Genomic DNA, 19,182 nt, shown 5'->3' with positions numbered 1-19,182 from the left:
TGATTGTCCTTGAGATGTTTTTACAATTTGATTGGATTCCACCTGTGGTAAATTTATGATTTGAAAAGGCACACACCTGTCTATATAAGGTCTCACAGTTGACAGTGCAAGTCAGAGCAAAAACCAAAACATGAGGTCCAAGGAATTGTCCATAGAGCCCCGAGACAGGATTGTGTCGAGGCACACATCAGGGGAAGGGTACCAAAACATTCCTGCAGTGTCGAAGGTCCCCAAGAACACAGTGGCCTCCATCATTCTTAAATGGAAGGTGTTTGGAACCACCAAGACTCTTCCTAGAGCTGGCCACCCAGCCAAACTGAGCAATCGGGGGAGAAGGGTCTTGGTCAGGGAGGTGACCAAGAACCCGATGATCACACTGACAGAGCTCCAGAGTTTCTCTGTGGAGATGGGAGAACCGAATAGAAGGACAACCATCTTTGCAGCAATCCACCAATTATGGTATAGTGGCCAGACGGAAGCCACTCCTCAATAAAATGCACGATAGCCCGCTTGGAGTTTGCCAAAAGGCCCCTAAAGGACTCTCATGTGAAACAAGATTCTCTGGTCTAATGAAACCAAGATTGAACTCTTCGGCCTGAATGCCAAGTGTCACATCTGGAGGAAACCTGGCACCATCCCTACGGTGAAACATGGTGGTGGAAGCATCATGTTGTGGGGATGTTTTTCCGCGGCAGGGACTGGGAGACTAGTCAGGATTGAGGCAAAGATGAACGGACCAAAGTACAGAGAGATCCTTGATGAAAACCTGCTGCAGAGCACTCAGGACCTCATACTGGGGTCAAGGTTAACCTTTCAACAGGACAACAACCCTAAGTACACAGCCAAGACAACGCAGGAGTGTCCCAGCCAAAGCCCAGACTTGAACCTGATCTAACATCTCTGGAGAGACCTGAAAATAGCTGTGCAGTGACACTCCCCATCCAACCTGACAGAGCTTGAGAGGATCTGCAGAGAAGAACAGGAGAAACTCCCCAAATACAGGTGTGCCAAGCTTGTAGCATCATACCCAAGAAGACTCGAGACTGTAATCGCTGCCAAAGGTGCTTCAACAAAAGGGTCTGAATACTTACGTAAATGTTATTTGTCATTTTTTTTAATGGATTTGCTAACATTTCTAAAAACCTGTTTTTGCTTTGTCATTATGGGGTATTGTGTGCAGATTGAGGGGGAAAAAAAACAATTGAATCAATTATAGAATAAGGCTGTAATGTAACAATGTGGAAAAAGTCAAGCGGTCTGAATACTTTCAGAATGCACTGTACATGGTTTTTGGAAAGTCCATATAGGATACTAACTGGTAAAATAAAAATGTGTTTTCTTTATATTACAGCATTTAGTATTCAATAACTTTTTTATTCAAGTAATAATGCAGTAGTTAAGGCACTTAACATGCTATTGAACAGACCATACATTTAAAAAGCAGACTAATAACGGACTTTAATATTTCAGACATAAGGTACCATTAAGGTAGCCTGGGTACCAGTCTCTTTAGCTAATCCCAATTGGCAATGACAAGGAGTGGCAAGGAGTGGAACGTTAGGTAAAGAGACTGGTACTCAGACTACCGGTAAGGCATCATTGAACGTAAACAGTTGTGAATTGCATCTCAATTACAATGTGTGTGATTACATCAAATCTCCATTGTCTCTTTAACCCATTTGTTCTTTAAAATGATCAATGGCTATTGCCACGTTCACGTGCTAGTTGGAACTACAAAACTCTGAAATGTCCAACTTGTAAGTCGTGCCGCGTTCAACCAGTTAGCAAGTTGGACATTTTGAGTTTCCTAGTTCCCGACTAGCGCGTGAACACGGCATGACTCACCGAGCTTGACTTTTAAACACTGTGCACAAAAGGCAACAACAACAACAAATAAGGCCAGGTACTAACAATACAAACCATTCATTAAATACACGCTGGGTGGAGCGGGGTTTGAGGAAGATAGCTCGGATTTCATCTGACCTTTCATTTCCTTCATGTTACATATGGGCTTTGATGTGTGGATGAAAGAGACCCAATGCAACATGTTGGGTTTATTCATTAAGTAAACCCCTGAGAAGGTAAGCAGGGGAAGTCCCAGTTTAAAGGGCAAGTCGGCCCGAGGCCGCGTGTCTCTACACACCTGGCCCCACTGTATCTGACCCCCGTGCTGCTTTTCTCAAGTCTGCCTTTGAGCATCACGGCGGCATATCTTATCACAGTACATCCTTTGGTCTCCCGTGGCCCACTGCCTCTCTACCTGTACAGTATGCCCATTCAACAACAGCGATGCAAAATTGTCTATATCACAGCTGATCTTTTTGAGCCCAGAAGCTCTGCATGCACGTGTTATTCTAAAATGAGGAGAATCGATAAAATCATGGTACCAATTTCAAATGCGCTTAGCTAACCACTTGGGACCAACTTGCCCTCTGTGCACCGCAGTGCAGAACAAGCAGCTCTGTCCGTCTCATCTGCACCACTCACAGTATAACAGTCCTGAGTGTACATAGCCATTAGTTCAGTAGCTGCACCACGCAATGACCCCATATCATCAAATCATCACATGGGGCCTTCTCAAGCCGCCTCCATTATGTCTTCAATGATGGCCGTCTCCCGCTCCACCAGCAGGCTGGTTAGGTCGGGGGGCTGCAGTTCTGGCGGCTCCAATGGCACCAGCACCATGGTGGCAGTGGTGGAATAGGAATTGGGTTGCCCCTGCCCCTCTCTCCCCCCACCCCTGCGGCAGCAGATACAGCAGCAGACGCAGGCCAGGCAGTCGTGCACGTTGTGCCTGAAGAGGCGCCGACACGGGTGGCAGAACTGGTAGAAGAGTAGCATGAAGAGCACGGCCAGGCTGTAGCAGATGAGCAGCTGAGCCACCAGCAACGGGGCGCACACGTACTCGTAGAAGTCCGACTTGTGGAAGTACCAGAGGGTGATGAGCGCGCCGTTCTCGAGGAAGCGTCCGCCGTAGTAGGCGGCCAGGCGGCCCCAGCGCTGCTTCTTCTCGATGAGGTCGCGGTGACCCAGGTCCAGCTGCACGGCCGACCAGCAGAAGATGTTGATGCAGGCGTACAGGAAGGTAACCAGCGACAGCACCACTGTGGTGCCCAGCTTGCTGAAGTTCTTCTCCACGTTGTCGGGCAGCGAGGCGCGTCGCGCCCAGAATTCGACCCAGGGCAGCAGGAAGAAGAAGAGAAGGTTGCCTAGGCCAACGGGGATCACCCAGTAGGTGAGCGCCGTGCTGAACAGCACCAGGGAGGTGACGCGCGTGGCGATCTCCAGGACCCGCCACAGGATCATGCAGAGGTAGGCGGCCGGGCGCAGCCGCACCTTGTAGTCGTCGTAGCGGATGTTGATGGCCAGAACGCTGCACACCAGGGCCCCGTAGGTGACGGAGATGAGGCAGATAATCATCAGAGTCACTGGGATGAACACAGAGACAAAGCACTCGTTAGACCCTCCAAAACAAGACATACAGCATTCACCATTAATGCCATCAAGAGAACTCTTACTTCTGATGGGGAGTAAGTACTTCTCCTGGATGGTGGCGTACAGCTGCAGGGTGAGCTGGGGGGTAGAGCCCAGGAAGGCCTGGATGACGGCGGTGCGTTTGAAGGCGTTCCGGTGGGTGGCCAGCTTGCGCTCTGAGTGGCCAATCTCCCACTCCATGGGCGTGCCCTGGTCTTTCTTCAGCTTGATCTTCCTGGAGATGGTCACGTACGGCTCCTCCTTTTTACCTGCCTTAAAATAAACCATCAGAGCCTCGAAACACCTGAGGATAGAAGAGGGCCACTGAAAATGGAGCAATTTCACATAACCACCAAAGGGCAATACAGGCTAAGAAAAAAACATTGTCTTGTTTATTTTCAGTCAAGGGTTTGTATTATCATTCAATAAATATCATATTTTTCTTCACATTTAAATTGAAGACTGAAATGTGACATTTATATATATGACTCCACCAGAGGGCAGTCTATGTGACAGCCTTTGCATGACTGATATAGCACTGAAACCTAAGAAGGGTGTGTTCCCTTCCCAGAGGTAAATGCTTTCACTGTTCACTGACAAACATGTGGTGTAGCTCTCCTTTACGTCTGTTTACGTTGACTAGCACCAGTGCAGGGGTTAGCTGTACACAAGGCACTTAATAAACATCCAATGTATCCACACTCAACTAGTAAATCACACAGTTGCTGGAATGTTGTCTTTCAGACCAAAACAGCTCCTACTTTGGACATGGGCTTTAGGGGAGAGAACACACAGACAGGCTAGCTACTACTAGGATTCACTTCCTGGCAGCTCAGCTGTGTGCTGCTACGAGAGCCCTCTGGCATACAGTCCGTCAGCCATTTTCAGCCGCTGTGTTTTTTCAGCTGTTGTGGTGCTGGTTGAATCACGTTGGCTGTGACCTTGCGGTGCATAACCGAAACATGCCGCCCCTCGTCTTTGACTTCAACTCTCGCTGAACTGTGAGACATTTAAAGGAGGGGTAAGGAAGGCGCTCTGTGCCATCCACAAGCTGCCTCATCACTCGAGTGGTACTACTATACTGGTAGCCTATGCATAAGAATCGAGGCCATCTTGTTTGATTGCACAATCATGAAACTAAGGTCTACAGATGGAGAGCAGTAGCAGGCACAAGACTGATTTACTTCCAGGGAAATTTGGCATCATAATGCATCCGAGAATGAGTGCTGAGTCAGTCTAGCCAGCCAGCCAGCACTGAAAAAAATGACTAAGAGACTAAATGCATTTCACTTACAGGAAAAAGCATGGCTGAGAAAAAGGTTGGCTGGCAGAATCAATATGCCCGATGTAACAGCAGCATCTAATGGTACCATTGGCTGAAGCAAAGTGCCTACTGCCAGGTAATCACTCCCAGGCCATAAAAATCACTTTGCTCTCAGTTTATAGTACAAGTTCTTGTAAAAAGAGCAAAGTAAAACACACATGCAATAAGGAACTACCTTAAAAAGGGGGGGCTGAACTTCCTGTTTTGGTCTTGTTTTTTAGTTTGGTTATTAAGAAATGCAGTGGCCATGACTGAAGCCAAATTAGTTGTCTTGGGAGGGGGGGGGGGGGGTAATGTGGGTGTCTTGTGTGTGTGTGTTCGCAAGTGGCAAATGTTTGTACATTCACTCTGTCAAAACAGTTCACAATTAGTCACTCACCCTTCTAGATGACCTGGTTACACTGTTTTCAAGTTGTGTGTCTTGAAGTCACCTAGGCTAGATAGTGCTAGTCAACTAGCTTCAGCTGGCTGGTGCGGTTTGACATTGGATAGCCCATTTCAATATGTTACACAATGTAAATGGGACAATATTTTCATGAAGTACATACAGTACACGTCCAAAAGTACGTGGACACATGCTCAAACATCTCATGCCAAAATCATGGCCATTAATATGGAGTTGGTCCCCCCTTTGCTGCTATAACAGCCTCCACTCTTCTGAGAAGGCTTTCCACTAGAGGTTGGAACATTGCTGCGGGGACTTGCTTCCATTCAGCCACAAGAGAATTAGTGAGGTCGTGCACTGATGTTGGGCGATTAGGTCTGGCTCGCAGTCGGCGTTCCAATTCATCCCAAAGGTGTTTGATGGGGTTGAGGTCAGGGCTCTGTGCAGGCCGGTCAAGTTCTTCCACACCAATCTTGACAAACAATTTCTGTATGGACCTCACTTTGTGGACGGGGGCATTGTCATGCTGAAACAGGAAAGGGCCTTCCCCAAACTGTTGCCACAAAGTTGGAAGCACAGAATCGTCTAGAATGTAATTGTATGCTGTAGCGTTAAGATGTACCTTCACTGGAACTAAGGGGCCTAGCCATTATTTCTCCTCCACCAAACTTTACAGTTGGCACTATGCATTCAGGCAGGTAGCGTTCTCCTGGCATCCTCCAAACACAGATTCGTCCATCGGACAGCCAGATGGTGAAGCGTGATTGATTCATCACTCCAGAGAACGCGTTTCCACTGCTCCAGAGTACAATGGTGGCGAGCTTCACACCACTCCAGCCGACACTCGGCATTGCGCATGGTTCCAAAGGCAGTTTGGAACTCGGTAATGAATGTTGCAAGCGAGGACAGACTATTTTTACACGCAACGCGCTTCAGCACTGGGTGGTCCCGTTCTGTGAGCTTGTGGCCTACCACTTTGCGGCTGAGCCGTTGTTGCTCCTAGACGTTTCCACTTCACAATAACAGCACTTACAGTTACAAGGGCAGCTCTAGCAGGGCAGAAATTTGACAAAATTACTTGTTGGATAGGTGGCATTCTATGACAGTACCACGTTGAAAGTCACAGAGCTCTTAAGTAAGGCCATGCTACTGTCAATGTCTGTCTATGGAGATTGCATGGCTGTGTGCTCGATTTTATACACCTGTCAGCAACGGGTGTCACTGAAATAGCCAAATCCACCAATTTGAAGGGGTGTCCACATACTTTTGTAAATAGTGTATTTTAATACTTTCAATATTTGTATATGCATTTCTACAATTTATAGTTGGTTTGAGGTTTGTCACTGAAATTTGGAGCTATTGACATTTTTATATATTATCCCATGTAATTTAATGATGGTCCCCAACTAGCCCCATAGGGATATCAAATGTCAAACCAAATTGACCCATGGGCATTACGAACGGGTCAGGTGCACCAGTGCTCCGAATTTATGATCACTTGGGTGCTGCCAGTTGTGGGCAGGATTTGAGAAACCCTGCTTTAAGGCATGGGCTGCAGTTCAAGCAACTGCGTCTTTTGTTTTCATAGAAAATGTCACATTGGCGGTTTCATCATCAGGAAATACTTTCAACATGCTCCTTAAAAGGTCCAGTAGAGATTTCTCACCCTGTTACGCTTAACAGTGCTTTGACATAACACCCACAAGAGACATTGGTGCTAAAAAAAGAAGATCAATTTTGACCTTTGGACAAATTCAATTTCTTTGAGTGTTTGCACTAAGTTAGCATTTCAGAATACAAGGACATCAAGACACCAACCTTTCCTCACTGTGTGTAAACACTTTCAGAGTTGCATGATGGGACAGGGAGAGTAGTGACTAAGTATGTAGCTACCTCTGCCTCGGGGGATAATTATATTATCTTAGACAAGCTGTGACAAGGGTCACTCAAGCAGGGAACTAACCTGACACTATACAGAGATTCCCAGTTGGCCATGTGACATCTTGTCAACATACAGTATTATCTTAGAAAGATTCTAAGCTACATTGCTTGTGAAACTTTACTGTGTGTTCATTCATTGACATGTGAGCATGTGAGTTACAAGACGGATACAACATTGTGAGCTAGTCCTTGCCTGTTACTTAGTAAAGCAAGCCGTGCAGTCATCAACATTCAAACCCTCGGGCGGAGTTGCTAGGCAACGTGCAATATTGAATTGCACCGACACAGCAGATGATCTGATGATGATGACGACATCATCCACCATGCTCCACAGGAAGTGCACAACAGATCAGCCCAGAGCGGAGATGTGGTCTGTGGGAGTAACTGGAATTAAAGCACAGCTGTTTATCTAGTGCATCTGTTTTTGACACAGTTAACCGTTCACTTAGAAACCAAATATGGTTTAAGGCAGGAAAATGTCTGGACGGGAATGATACGTAGCTTCCTCAAAACATCCCCAAACAAGCCACCCTCCAGAGTATAATTATAGAACTGTGTAGCTGTAGCAGAAAAACCCTGAAACCGAACCTTGATCTAGTTCTTCTGAAAACAAACAAATAAAAAAAGGTCTGATTCTCACTGATCAGCACTGCTACAGTGAGGGAGTGGGGGAGCATGGCTGTAAACAGTGTCATGCCTTGTGCAGGCTTGGAAAATGCCTGCTAGTCAGTCACTTGATTTGTCATAAAAGGTGGAGCTAGTAGAGTCAGAGGTCACGCCAAACCTGCCCTTTGAATTGAACATATACAGTGCCTTCGGAAAGTATTCAGACCCCTTGACGTTTTCCACATTTTGTTACTTTACAGCCTTATTATGATATTGATTAAATCGTTTTTTTGTCCCTCATAAATCTACACCCAATACCCCCTTTTGACAAAGCAAACACAAGTAAAACATTTTTTTATTAAATACCACATTTACATAAGTATTCAGACCCTTTACTCAGTACTTTGTGGAAGTACCTTTGGCAGCGATTACAGCCTTGTGTCCTCATGGGTATTTTATTGTATATTTTTATTTAACTATGCAAGTCAGTTAAGAACAAATTCTTATTTACAATAACAGCCTATACAACCCCCCCTCAATCTACACACAATACCCCATGACACAGCAAAAACAGGATGAGACAATTTTGCAAATGTATTAAAAAGAAAAAACTAGTATTCAGACCCTTTACTGAGTACTTTGTTGAAGCACCTTTGGCAGCGATTACATCCGAGTCTTCTTGGGTATGACGCTACAAGTTTGGCACACCTGTATTTGGGGAGTTTCTCCCATTCTTCTCTGCAGATCCTCTCAAGCTCTGTCAGGTTGGATGGAGAACTTCGCCTCACAGCTATTTTCAGGTCTCTCCAGAGACGTTTGATCGGGTTCAAGTCCGGACTCTAGCTGAGCCACTCAAGGACATTTACACTTGTCCCAAAACAACTCCAGCGTTGTTTTGCCTGTTTGCTTAGGGTCGTTGTCATGTTGGAAGGTGAACCGTCGCCCCAGTCTGAGGTCCTGAGCGCTCTGCAGCAGGTTTTCATCAACGATCTCTCTGTACTTTGCTCTGTTCATCTTTGCCTCAATCCTGACCATTCTCCCAGTCCCTGCTGCTGAAAAACATCCCCACAGCATGATGCTGCCACCACGCTTCACCATAGGGTTGGTGCCAGGTTTCCTCCAGACGTGACGCTTGGCATTCAGGCCAAAGAGTTCAATCTTGGTTTCATCAGACCAGAGAATCTTGTTTCCTTTAGGCAAACTCCAAGCGGGCTGTCATTTACCTTTTACTGAGGAGTGGCTTCCATCTGGCTACTACCATAAAGGCCTGATTTGTGGAATGCTGCAGAGATGGTTGTCCTTCTCGAAGGTTCTCCGATCTCCACAGAAAAACTCTAGAGCTCTGTCAGAGTAACCATCGGGTTCTTGGTCACCTCCCTGACCAAGGCCCTTCTCCCCCAATTGCTCAGTTTGGCCGGCGGCCAGCTCTAGGAAGAGTCTTGGTGGTTCCAAACTTCTTCCATTTAAGAATGATGGAGGCCACTGTGTTCTTGGGGACCTTCAATGCTGCAGAAATGTTTTGGTACCCTTCTCCAGATCGGTGCCTCGAACACAATCCTGTCTCGGAGCTCTACGGACAATTCCTCCGACCTCATGGCTTGGTTTTTTGCTCTGACATGCACTATCAACTGTGGGACCTTATATAGACAGATGTGTGTGTGCCTTTCCAAATCATGTCCAATCAATTTAATTTACCACAGGTGGAAGTCGTAACAACATCTCAAGGGATGATCAATGGAAACAGGATGCACCGGAGCTACATTGAGTCTCATAGCAAAGTGTCTGAATTAGAGGTCAACCGATTAATCAGCATTTTCACAACAACCGGTAATCGGCCTTTTTGGACGCCGATTATGGCCGATTACATTGCAATCCACAAGGAGACTGCGTGGCAGGCTAACCACCTGTTACGCGAGTGCAGCATCAAAAGGACCTTGTGGCTGCAAGGAGCCAAGGTAAGTTGCTAGCTAGCATTAAACTTATCTTATAAAAAAAAAATCAATCTTCACATAATCACTAGTTAACTACACATGGTTGATGATATTACTAGTTTATCTAGCTTGTCCTGCGTTGCATATAATCAATGAGGTGCCTGTTAATTTACCATCGAATCGCAGCCTACTTCAACTTGATGATTTAACAAAAGCGCATTCGCGAAAAAAGCACAATTGTTGCAATAATGTACCTAACCGTGAACATCAATGCCTTTCTTAAAATCAATACACAAGTATATTTTTTAAACTTGCATATGTAGTTAAAAGAAATTCATGCTAGCAGGCAATATTAACTAGGGAAATTGTGTCACTTCTCTTGCGTTCAGTGCACGCAGAGTCAGGGTATATGCAGCAGTTTGGGCCGCCTGGCTCGTTGCGAACTGTGTGAAGACCATTTCTTCCTAACAAATTATGACATAACATTGAAGGTTGTGCAATGTAACAGAAATATTTAGACTTACGGTTTCCCCCCGTTCGATAAAATACGGAACGGTTCTGTATTTCACTGAAAGAATAAACTTTTTGTTTTCGAAATTATAGTTTCTGGATTTTACCATATTAATGACCAAAGGATCATATTTCTGTCGGTTTATTATATTATAATTAAGTATATTATTTGATATTTGATAGAGCAATCTGACTGAGCGGTGGTAAGCAACAGCAGGCTCGTAAGCATTCATTCAAACAGCAGCTCTTAGCAATGCATGAAGCACAGCGCTGTTTGCGACTTCAAGCCTATCAACTCCCGAGATTAGGCTGGCAATACTAAAGTGCCTATAAGAACATCCAATAGCCAATGGTATATGAAATACAAACGGTATAGAGAGAAATAGTCCTATAATAACTACAACTTAAAACTTATTAACTGGGAATATTGAAGACTCATGTTAAAAGGAACCACCAGCTTTCATATGTTCTCATGTTCTGAGCAAGGAACTTAAACGTTAGCTTTTTACATGGCACATATTGCACTTTTACTTTCTTCTCCAATGCTGTCTTTTTGCATTATTTAAACCAAATTGAACATGTTTCATTATTTATTTGAGGCTAAATTGATTTTATTGATGTATTATGTTAAGTTAAAATAAGTGTTCATTGTTCATTCAGTATTGTTGTAATTGTCATTTATTATATATATACTGCTCAAAAAAATAAAGGGAACACTTAAACAACACATCCTAGATCTGAATGAAAGAAATAATCTTATTAAATACTTTTTTCTTTACATAGTTGAATGTGCTGACAACAAAATCACACAAAAATAATCAATGGAAATCCAATTTATCAACCCATGGAGGTCTGGATTTGGAGTCACACTCAAAATTAAAGTGGAAAACCACACTACAGGCTGATCCAACTTTGATGTAATGTCCTTAAAACAAGTCAAAATGAGGCTCAGTAGTGTGTGTGGCCTCCACGTGCCTGTATGTCCTCCCTACAACGCCTGGGCATGCTCCTGATGAGGTGGCGGATGGTCTCCTGAGGGATCTCCTCCCAGACCTGGACTAAAGCATCCGCCAACTCCTGGACAGTCTGTGGTGCAACGTGGCGTTGGTGGATGGAGCGAGACATGATGTCCTAGATGTGCTCAATTGGATTCAGGTCTGGGGAACGGGCGGGCCAGTCCATAGCATCAATGCCTTCCTCTTGCAGGAACTGCTGACACACTCCAGCCACATGAGGTCTAGCATTGTCTTGCATTAGGAGGAACCCAGGGCCAACCGCACCAGCATATGGTCTCACAAGGGGTCTGAGGATCTCATCTCGGTACCTAATGGCAGTCAGGCTACCTCTGGCGAGCACATGGAGGGCTGTGCGGCCCCCCAAAGAAATGCCACCCCACACCATGACTGACCCACCGCCAAACCGGTCATGCTGGAGGATGTTACAGGCAGCAGAACGTTCTCCACGGCGTCTCCAGACTCTGTCACGTCTGTCACGTGCTCAGTGTGAACCTGCTTTCATCTGTGAAGAGCACAGGGCACCAGTGGCGAATTTGCCAATCTTGGTGTTCTCTGGCAAATGCCAAATGTCCTGCACGGTGATGGGCTGTAAGCACAACCCCCACCTGTGGACGTCGGGCCCTCATACCACCCTCATGGAGTCTGTTTCTGACCGTTTGAGCAGACACATGCACATTTGTGGCCTGCTGGAGGTCATTTTGCAGGGCTCTGGCAGTGCTTCTCCTGCTCCTCCTTGCACAAAGGCGGAGGTAGCGGTCCTGCTGCTGGGTTGTTGCCCTCCTACGGCCTCCTCCACGTCTCCTGATGTACTGGCCCGTCTCCTGGTAGCGCCTCCATGCTCTGGACACTACGCTGACAGACACAGCAAACCTTCTTGCCACTGCTCGCATTGATGTGCCATCCTGGATGAGCTGCACTACCTGAGCCACTTGTGTGGGTTGTAGACTCCGTCTCATGCTACCTCTAGAGTGAAAGCACCGCCAGCATTCAAAACTGACCAAAACATCAGCCAGGAAGCATAGGAACTGAGAAGTGGTCTGTGGTCCCCACCTGCAGAACCACTCCTTTATTGGGGGTGTCTTGCTAATTGCCTATAATTTCCACCTGTTGTCTATTCCATTTGCACAACAGCATGTGAAATGTATTGTCAATCAGTGTTGCTTCCTAAGTGGACAGTTTGATTTCACAGAAGTGTGATTGACTTGGAGTTACATTGTGTTGTTTAAGTGTTCCCTTTATTTTTTTGAGCAGTGTATATATATTTTTTAAAATAATAATAAGAAAAAAATAATAGTAATAAGAAATAAATAAGAAATAAAAAAAAAATCGGCAGATTAATCGGTATCGGATTTTTTTTGGTCCTCCAATAATCGGTATCGCCGTTGAAAAATCATAATCGGTTGACCTCTAGTCTGAATACTTATGTAAATAGGGCATTTCTGTTTTTTATTTTTAATACATTTGCAAAAATTTTAATAACCTGTTTTCACTTTGTCATTATGGGGTATTGTGTGTAGATTGCTAAGGACATTTTTATTTTTTATTTTATCCATTTTAGAATAAGGCTGTAACTACAGCTCAGCATTCAACACCATAGTACCCTCCAAGCTCATCATCAAGCTGGAGGCCCTGGGTCTCAACCCCGCCCTGTGCAACTGGGTCCTGGACTTTCTGACGGGCCACTCCCAGGTGGTGAAGGCAGGAAACAACATCTCCACTTCGCTGACCCTCAACACTGGGGCCCCACAAGGGTGCGTGTTCAGCCCCCTCCTGTACTCCCTGTTCACCCACGACTGTGTGGCCATGCATGCCTCCAACTCAATCATCAAGTTTGCAGACGACACAACAGTAGTGGGCTTGATTACCAACAACGACGAGGGAGGTGGTGAGGGCACTCGGAGTGTGGTGTCAGCAAAACAACCTCTCACTCAACGTCAACAAAACAAAGGAGATTATCGGTGACTTCAGGAAACAGCAGAGGGAGCACCCCCCTATCCACATCGAAGGGACAGCAGTGGAGAAGGTGGAAAGTTAAGTTCCTTGGCGTACACATCGCAGTCAAACTGAAATGGTCCACCCACACAGACAGCGTGGTGAAGAAGGCACAACAGCGCCTCTTCAACCTCAGGAGGCTGACGAAATTTGGCTTGTCACCCAAAACTCTGACAAACTTTAACAGATGCACAATCGAGAGAATCCTGTAGGGCTGTATCACCGCCTGGTACGGCAACTGCAACTGTGCGGTCTGCACAACGCATCACCGGGGGTAAACTACCTGTTCTCCATGACACCTACAGCACCCGATGTCACAGGAAGGCCAAAAAGTTAATCAAGGACATCAACCAGCCGAGCCACTGCCTGTTCACACCGCTGCCATCCTGAAGGCGAGGTCAGTACAGCTGCACCAAAGCTGGGGCCGAGAGACTGAAAAACAGCTTCTATCTCAAGGCCATCAGACTGCTAAACAGCAATCATTAACTCAGAGAGGCTGCTGCCTACATTGAGACCCAATCACTGGCCACTTTAATAAATGGATGATCACTAGTCACTTTATACAATGCCATTCTAAATAATGCTACTTTAATAATGCTTACATATCTTACATTACTCATGTCACATGTATATACTGTATTTTATACCATCTATTGCACCTTGCCTAAACCGCTCGGCCATCGCTCATCCATATACTTACATGTACATATTCTCATTCACCCCTTTAGATTTGTGTGTATTAGGTAGTTGTTGGAGGATTGTTAGATTACCTGTTAGATATTACTGCACCGTTGGAACTAGAAGCACAAGCATTTCGCTACACTCGCATTAACATCTGCTCACCATGTGTATGTGACCAATAAAATGTGATTAGATTTGATAACAAAATGTGGGAAAAGTAATGGGGTCTGAATTCTTTCCAAAAGGCACTGTATGTAGATAAGGTGTTTATTAAAATGGAACCATCTATTGTCTTCCAATATATAACATTTAGAGAAATCTCAAGTGATATGACACAGGGCACTGCTTCCACATTCCAGTCCTTGGCTCTTCCAGATATTTGAATATTTCACACACATAGCTGATAATCACGCTTCACTTCTAATGGAGCACATTCACCTCGCAGATTCAAGGCAGTCCTTGTTGCGGTATTGAAAAGATTGAACGCAGAAATGAAATACGAAACACCGTTATTCTGCTTTGCTGGGTCTTTTTTTAAAAATCTGTACACCGGAATGGTAAGCAATGCAGAGGTAAAGTCAACATGCTGAAGGCCTACTTCTTACAGTGTTACGGGCCACACCCACAGCTATCTACTAGGCCTACAGTGATCAAATTGTAAAATCCAAGGTTCTGTTGACACACCAAAGTTAACCAACAGTATCACTCAGATACGCTCTGTTTTGAAACGGCAACCAGACTCCACCTTAACCTTAATTCACCAGTGACAAATGACTCACGGTTTGCTCAACAGGTCTAGACACAAAGAGAAACCTTAACTGTCATGGGGTAAAAGAGTGCTTTACAGAAATGTCAGTATTAGAGCCTTCAAAGCGTGTGCATTTCACACCAAAACAAGAACTATAATTGGTGTCATTTCAGCCAATTAGATACAGTTGAAGTCGGAAGTTTACATACACTTAGGTTTTCAACCACTCCACAAATTTATTGTTAACAAACTATAGTTTTGGCAAGTCGTTTAGGACAGATACTTTGTGCATGACAAAGAATTTTTGCAACAATTGTTTACAGACAGATTATTTCACTTATAATTCCCTGTATATATTCCAGTGGGTCAGAAGTTTACATAAATTGACTGTGCCTTTAAACAGCTTGGAAAATTCCAGAAAATTATGTTATGGCTTTAGAAGCATCTAATAGGCTAATTGACATCATTTGAGTCAATTGGAGGTGTACCTGTGGATGTATTTCAAGGCCTACCTTCAAACTCAGTGCCTCTTTGCTTGACATCATGGGAAAATCAAAAGAAATCAGCCCAAAAATTGTAGACCTACACAAGTCTGGTTCATCCTTGGGAGCAATTTCCAAATGCCTGACGGTACCACGTCCATCTGTACAAACAATAGTACGCAAGTATAAACACAACGGGACCACGCAGCCGTCATACCGCTCAGGAAGGAGACGCGTTCTGTCTCCTAGAGATGAACGTACTTTGGTGCGAAAAGTGCAAATCAATCCCAGAACAACAGCAAAGGACCGTGTGAAGATGCTGGAGGAAACAGGTACATAAGTATCTATATCCACAGTAAAACTAGTCCTATACTGACATAACCTGAAAGGCCGCTCAGCAAGGAAGAAGCCACTGCTCCAAAACCACATAAAAAGGCCAGACTACGGTTTGCAACTGCACACGGGGACAAAGATTGTACTTTTTGGAGAAATGTCCTCTGGTCTGATGAAACAAAAATAGAACTGTTTGGCCATAATGACCATCGTTATGTTTGGAGGAAAAAGGGGGAGGCTTGCAAGCCGAAGAACACCATCCCAACCGTGAAGCGCGGGGTGACAGCATCATGTTGTGGGGGTGCTTTGCTGCAGGATGGACTGGTGCACTTCACAAAATAGATGGCACCATGAGGAAAGAAAATTATGTGGATATATTGAAGCAACATCTTAAGACATCAGTCAGGAAGTTAATGCTCGGTCGCAAATGGGTCTTCCAAATCATACTTACAAAGTTGTGGCAAAATGGCTTAAGGACAACAAAGTCAAAGTATTGGAGTGGCCGTCACAAAGCCCTGACCTCAATCCTATAGAAAATGTGTGGGCAGAACTGAAAAAGCGTGTGTGAGCAAGGAGGCCTACAAACCTGACTTAGTTACACCAGCTCTGTCAGGAGGAATGGGCCAAAATTCACCCAACTTATTGTTGGAAGCTTGTGGAAGGCTACCCAAAGCGTTTGACCCAAGTTAAACAGTTTAAAAGGCAATGCTACCAAATACTAATTGAGTGTATGTAAACTTCTGACCCACTGGGAATGTGATGAAATAAAAGCTTAAATAAATCACTCTACTATTATTCTGACATTTCACATACTTCAAATAAAGTGGTGAGCCTAACTGACCCAAAACAGGGAATCTTTACTAGGATTAAATGTCAGGAATTGTGAAAAACTGAGTTTAAGAGTTTAAATGTATTTGGCTAAGGTGTATGTAAACTTCCGACTTCAGCTGTATGTGAAACGAATGAAAAAATGTGTCTGGTTTGAAGAGACGGAAAATACTGCCCTGATTCTAGGATAAGTGACTTAACATTGTAGAGCATTTTACTCTCCACAGAGGCATTTCTTAGAAGGCCTGCAGCGCTGTTGCGGGAAAGAGAGTTCACTGGGGACTAAAGTATATGAACCTGCGGTGCAGTCAACTGCTCTAGTCCCCGAGGCAGTAGAACAGTCCTATATAAGCCATTTTACATATTACCCTCTCCTTCGAAAAGTCTCCTCACTCACAGTTCCACCTGTCAAACCGGTACGCTTCCCCAGCATCCTACCCGAGAGAGCACCAGAATGATCCCACCAATGTAGGGAGCGAGAACAGCTGATCGGGGGCCAGAGGTGAGAGCTCTTATTCCCTGTACCACGAAAGCCTGGGCCTTGGGTAAAGGCAGTACAACACGCATTACATTAGGCTACTACTCAGCACTGTGATGACTCGGCACCATACCTACCTAATGAGTGGGCCCAGGAGTAGTAGATGCAAGAAGAGGACCAGTGGGCGGTCTCTTCCCAAGTCTCTATGAATGAATGTCAGCGCCAATTGCGTCAATACAGCGGGCACCAACATGAAGGTGATGGTCAACCCCATCCAGGTGTCGTCATCGCTCTTGTGGTACATGTTGCAAAGCACAGCCGCGCAGACAAACTCAGCACAATACAACAAAGTGGCCAACACCACGCTGAAAGGGGGTTGAATGTTACTGTGGTTCACAACCAACATGACTCCGTTTTCAGAGGGGGATTCCTGGTGGAATTGCTCGACGTCCGAGATATTTACGACTGGCTCGCCCTCTTCTTCCATGGCTCAATGACTAAAACAATGTCAGACAATGGAGACCTATAGGGCTGACGGATGGCTCAAATAAAAGTGTAGTTTCCAAGTGTTTGCCAAGTGTCAGATTGTATCCTTATCCAGCAACAAAGTATCGACTTCTTCAAACAAAGCAATTCAGTTTGTTATCATTCATGAATGTATCAAGTTTGTTAGACAACGTCTTCAATGTTTTCTGCGGTAAGTCCTGTCCTTTCGCCCACACAACAAGAATAACTCCTTTGTGTATCAATAGCCTATATTACGTGGCATTGCCACCCGTGGCCACAATACAAAAAATACAAAATAAGCTACCACCCATATCTCTAGGGTAGTCTTCCAAATCGAATCCAGTGGTTGTCGCATACGTGTAAATACGAGTCATACTCCCACAATCTCAAAGATCGGCAAATACATTTTCCAGCGCAATGCAAAAGTCATGCCGCTGATGTCTGCCTGCAAATGATGGGCTCAGTACCCACATTTACTTGTTGCAAAGCAAAGTTGACTATTGTACCATAATCAAAACTGAAGCAATCCATTCGCTGTCGAGTCCCATTGAAAACTTGAGGAAATGTAAAAGTGAATGTTTTTGTTAGCTCCTCCACTGAACAAGAAAGCAGGTGTGTCTGAACATGCTATTGCTGCTAACTTCACATCTATGCGAAGCTAGCAACAATAACGATTAGCCACACTTGTGGAATCTGCCTTCAAAATAAAAGTTTACAATTGAAAGTGGTGCAAATGGATATAAATAGTGGAATTATGACATATTTGGACTAGATAATGGTCCAACGTTGTTATATAAATTCAACAAAATACAATAATTAGTTAATTTGACCAACAACAAAAAAGGTCAGTTGAAATCGAGCTGTGGATGTGTTAGAATTCCGAATTGCTTTGGGGTCATACTTATATTTCACTGTACAATCTTACCTGGATGGTGGATCCATGAAATGGTGTGTCAGCAGTGATGGAAAACGTACCCAATTGTCATACTTGAGTAAAAGTAAAGATATCTTAATAGAAAATTACTCAAGTAAAAGTGAAAGTTACCCAGTAAAATACTACTTGAGTAAAAGTCTAAAAGTATTTGGTTTTAAATATACTTAAGTATCAAAAGTAAATGTAATTGCAAAAATATACTTAAGTATCAAAAGTAAACGTATAAATCATTTCAAATTCCATATATTAAGCAAACCAGATGGCACCATATTTTTATTTTAAATTTTTTAAAGATAGCCAGAGGCACACTCCAACACTCAGACATCATTTACAAACAAAGCATTTGTGTTTAGTGAGTCCGTCAGATCAGTGGCAGTAGGGATGACCAGGGATGTTCTCTTGAGAAGTGCGTAAATTGGACCCTTTTCCTGTCCTGCTAAGCATTCGAAGTGTAACGAGTACTTTTGGGTGTCAGGGAAAATGTACGGAGTAAAAAGTGCATTATTTTCTTCAGGAATGTAGTGAAGTATAAGTCAAAGTAGTCAAACATATGAATAGTAAAGTACAGACACCCCAAAAACCTACTTAAGTAGTACTTTAAAGTATTTTTACTAAAGTGCTTTACACCACTGTGTATCAGCTTACTCAGTGACACCCACAGAACACACCTGTGAAGGGTTAACACAAATGTTAGCCTTTATACTCATATTAGGGGACTTTGTGGTAAATCACCTCCCAGTCAGCCTATTGTGCGTATTTACATTCATTTTTCACTGTACAGCCTTACGTATGGATTGTGGATCCATGAAATGGGGTATGAAATATTAATGTCAATATGCGTAAATAGGCTGAATAATGAGGGGAATTGCCACAGTTAAAGTTCCTTAATAAGAGCTACAATGTTAATATTTGTGTAAACTCTTCACAGTTATGTTCTGTGGGTGTCACTGAGTAGACTGATACCCCAATTCCATGGATCCACAATCCATCGGTAAAGCTGAACATTGCAATA

At 44.2% G+C, this 19,182-nt stretch overlaps 1 protein-coding gene across 1 annotated transcript; it reads right to left on the bottom strand.

The window, feature by feature from the left end:
* Nucleotides 1–1,353: 1,353 nt before the first annotated feature.
* On the bottom strand, nucleotides 1,354–17,873 carry xkrx (XK related X-linked). Its single transcript, XM_029731088.1, has 3 exons — nucleotides 16,867–17,873; nucleotides 3,519–3,778; nucleotides 1,354–3,428 (listed from the first exon to the last, which is right to left on the bottom strand). The coding sequence occupies exons 1-3, from the start codon at nucleotides 17,214–17,216 to the stop codon at nucleotides 2,578–2,580; spliced, it is 1,461 nt and encodes a 486-aa protein (XP_029586948.1). The 5' UTR covers nucleotides 17,217–17,873; the 3' UTR covers nucleotides 1,354–2,577.
* Between the last annotated feature and the right edge of the window lie 1,309 nt (nucleotides 17,874–19,182).

The sequence above is a fragment of the Salmo trutta genome, chromosome 3 (assembly GCF_901001165.1).
Source record: "Salmo trutta chromosome 3, fSalTru1.1, whole genome shotgun sequence".
Taxonomy (NCBI): domain Eukaryota; kingdom Metazoa; phylum Chordata; class Actinopteri; order Salmoniformes; family Salmonidae; genus Salmo; species Salmo trutta.
This window is presented reverse-complemented; position numbering and strand designations above follow the sequence as displayed.

Coding starts and splice junctions, on each gene's coding strand:
- xkrx (XM_029731088.1), bottom strand. CDS start 17,216: ATGGAAGAAGAGGGCGAGCCAGTCGTAAATATCTCGGACGTCGAGCAA. Junction 3,779..16,866: donor CTCCTGGGCCCACTCATTAG/GTAGGTATGGTG, acceptor TTCTATCCTCAG/GTGTTTCGAGGCTCTGATGG. Junction 3,429..3,518: donor GTACTTACTCCCCATCAGAA/GTAAGAGTTCTC, acceptor TGTTCATCCCAG/TGACTCTGATGATTATCTGC.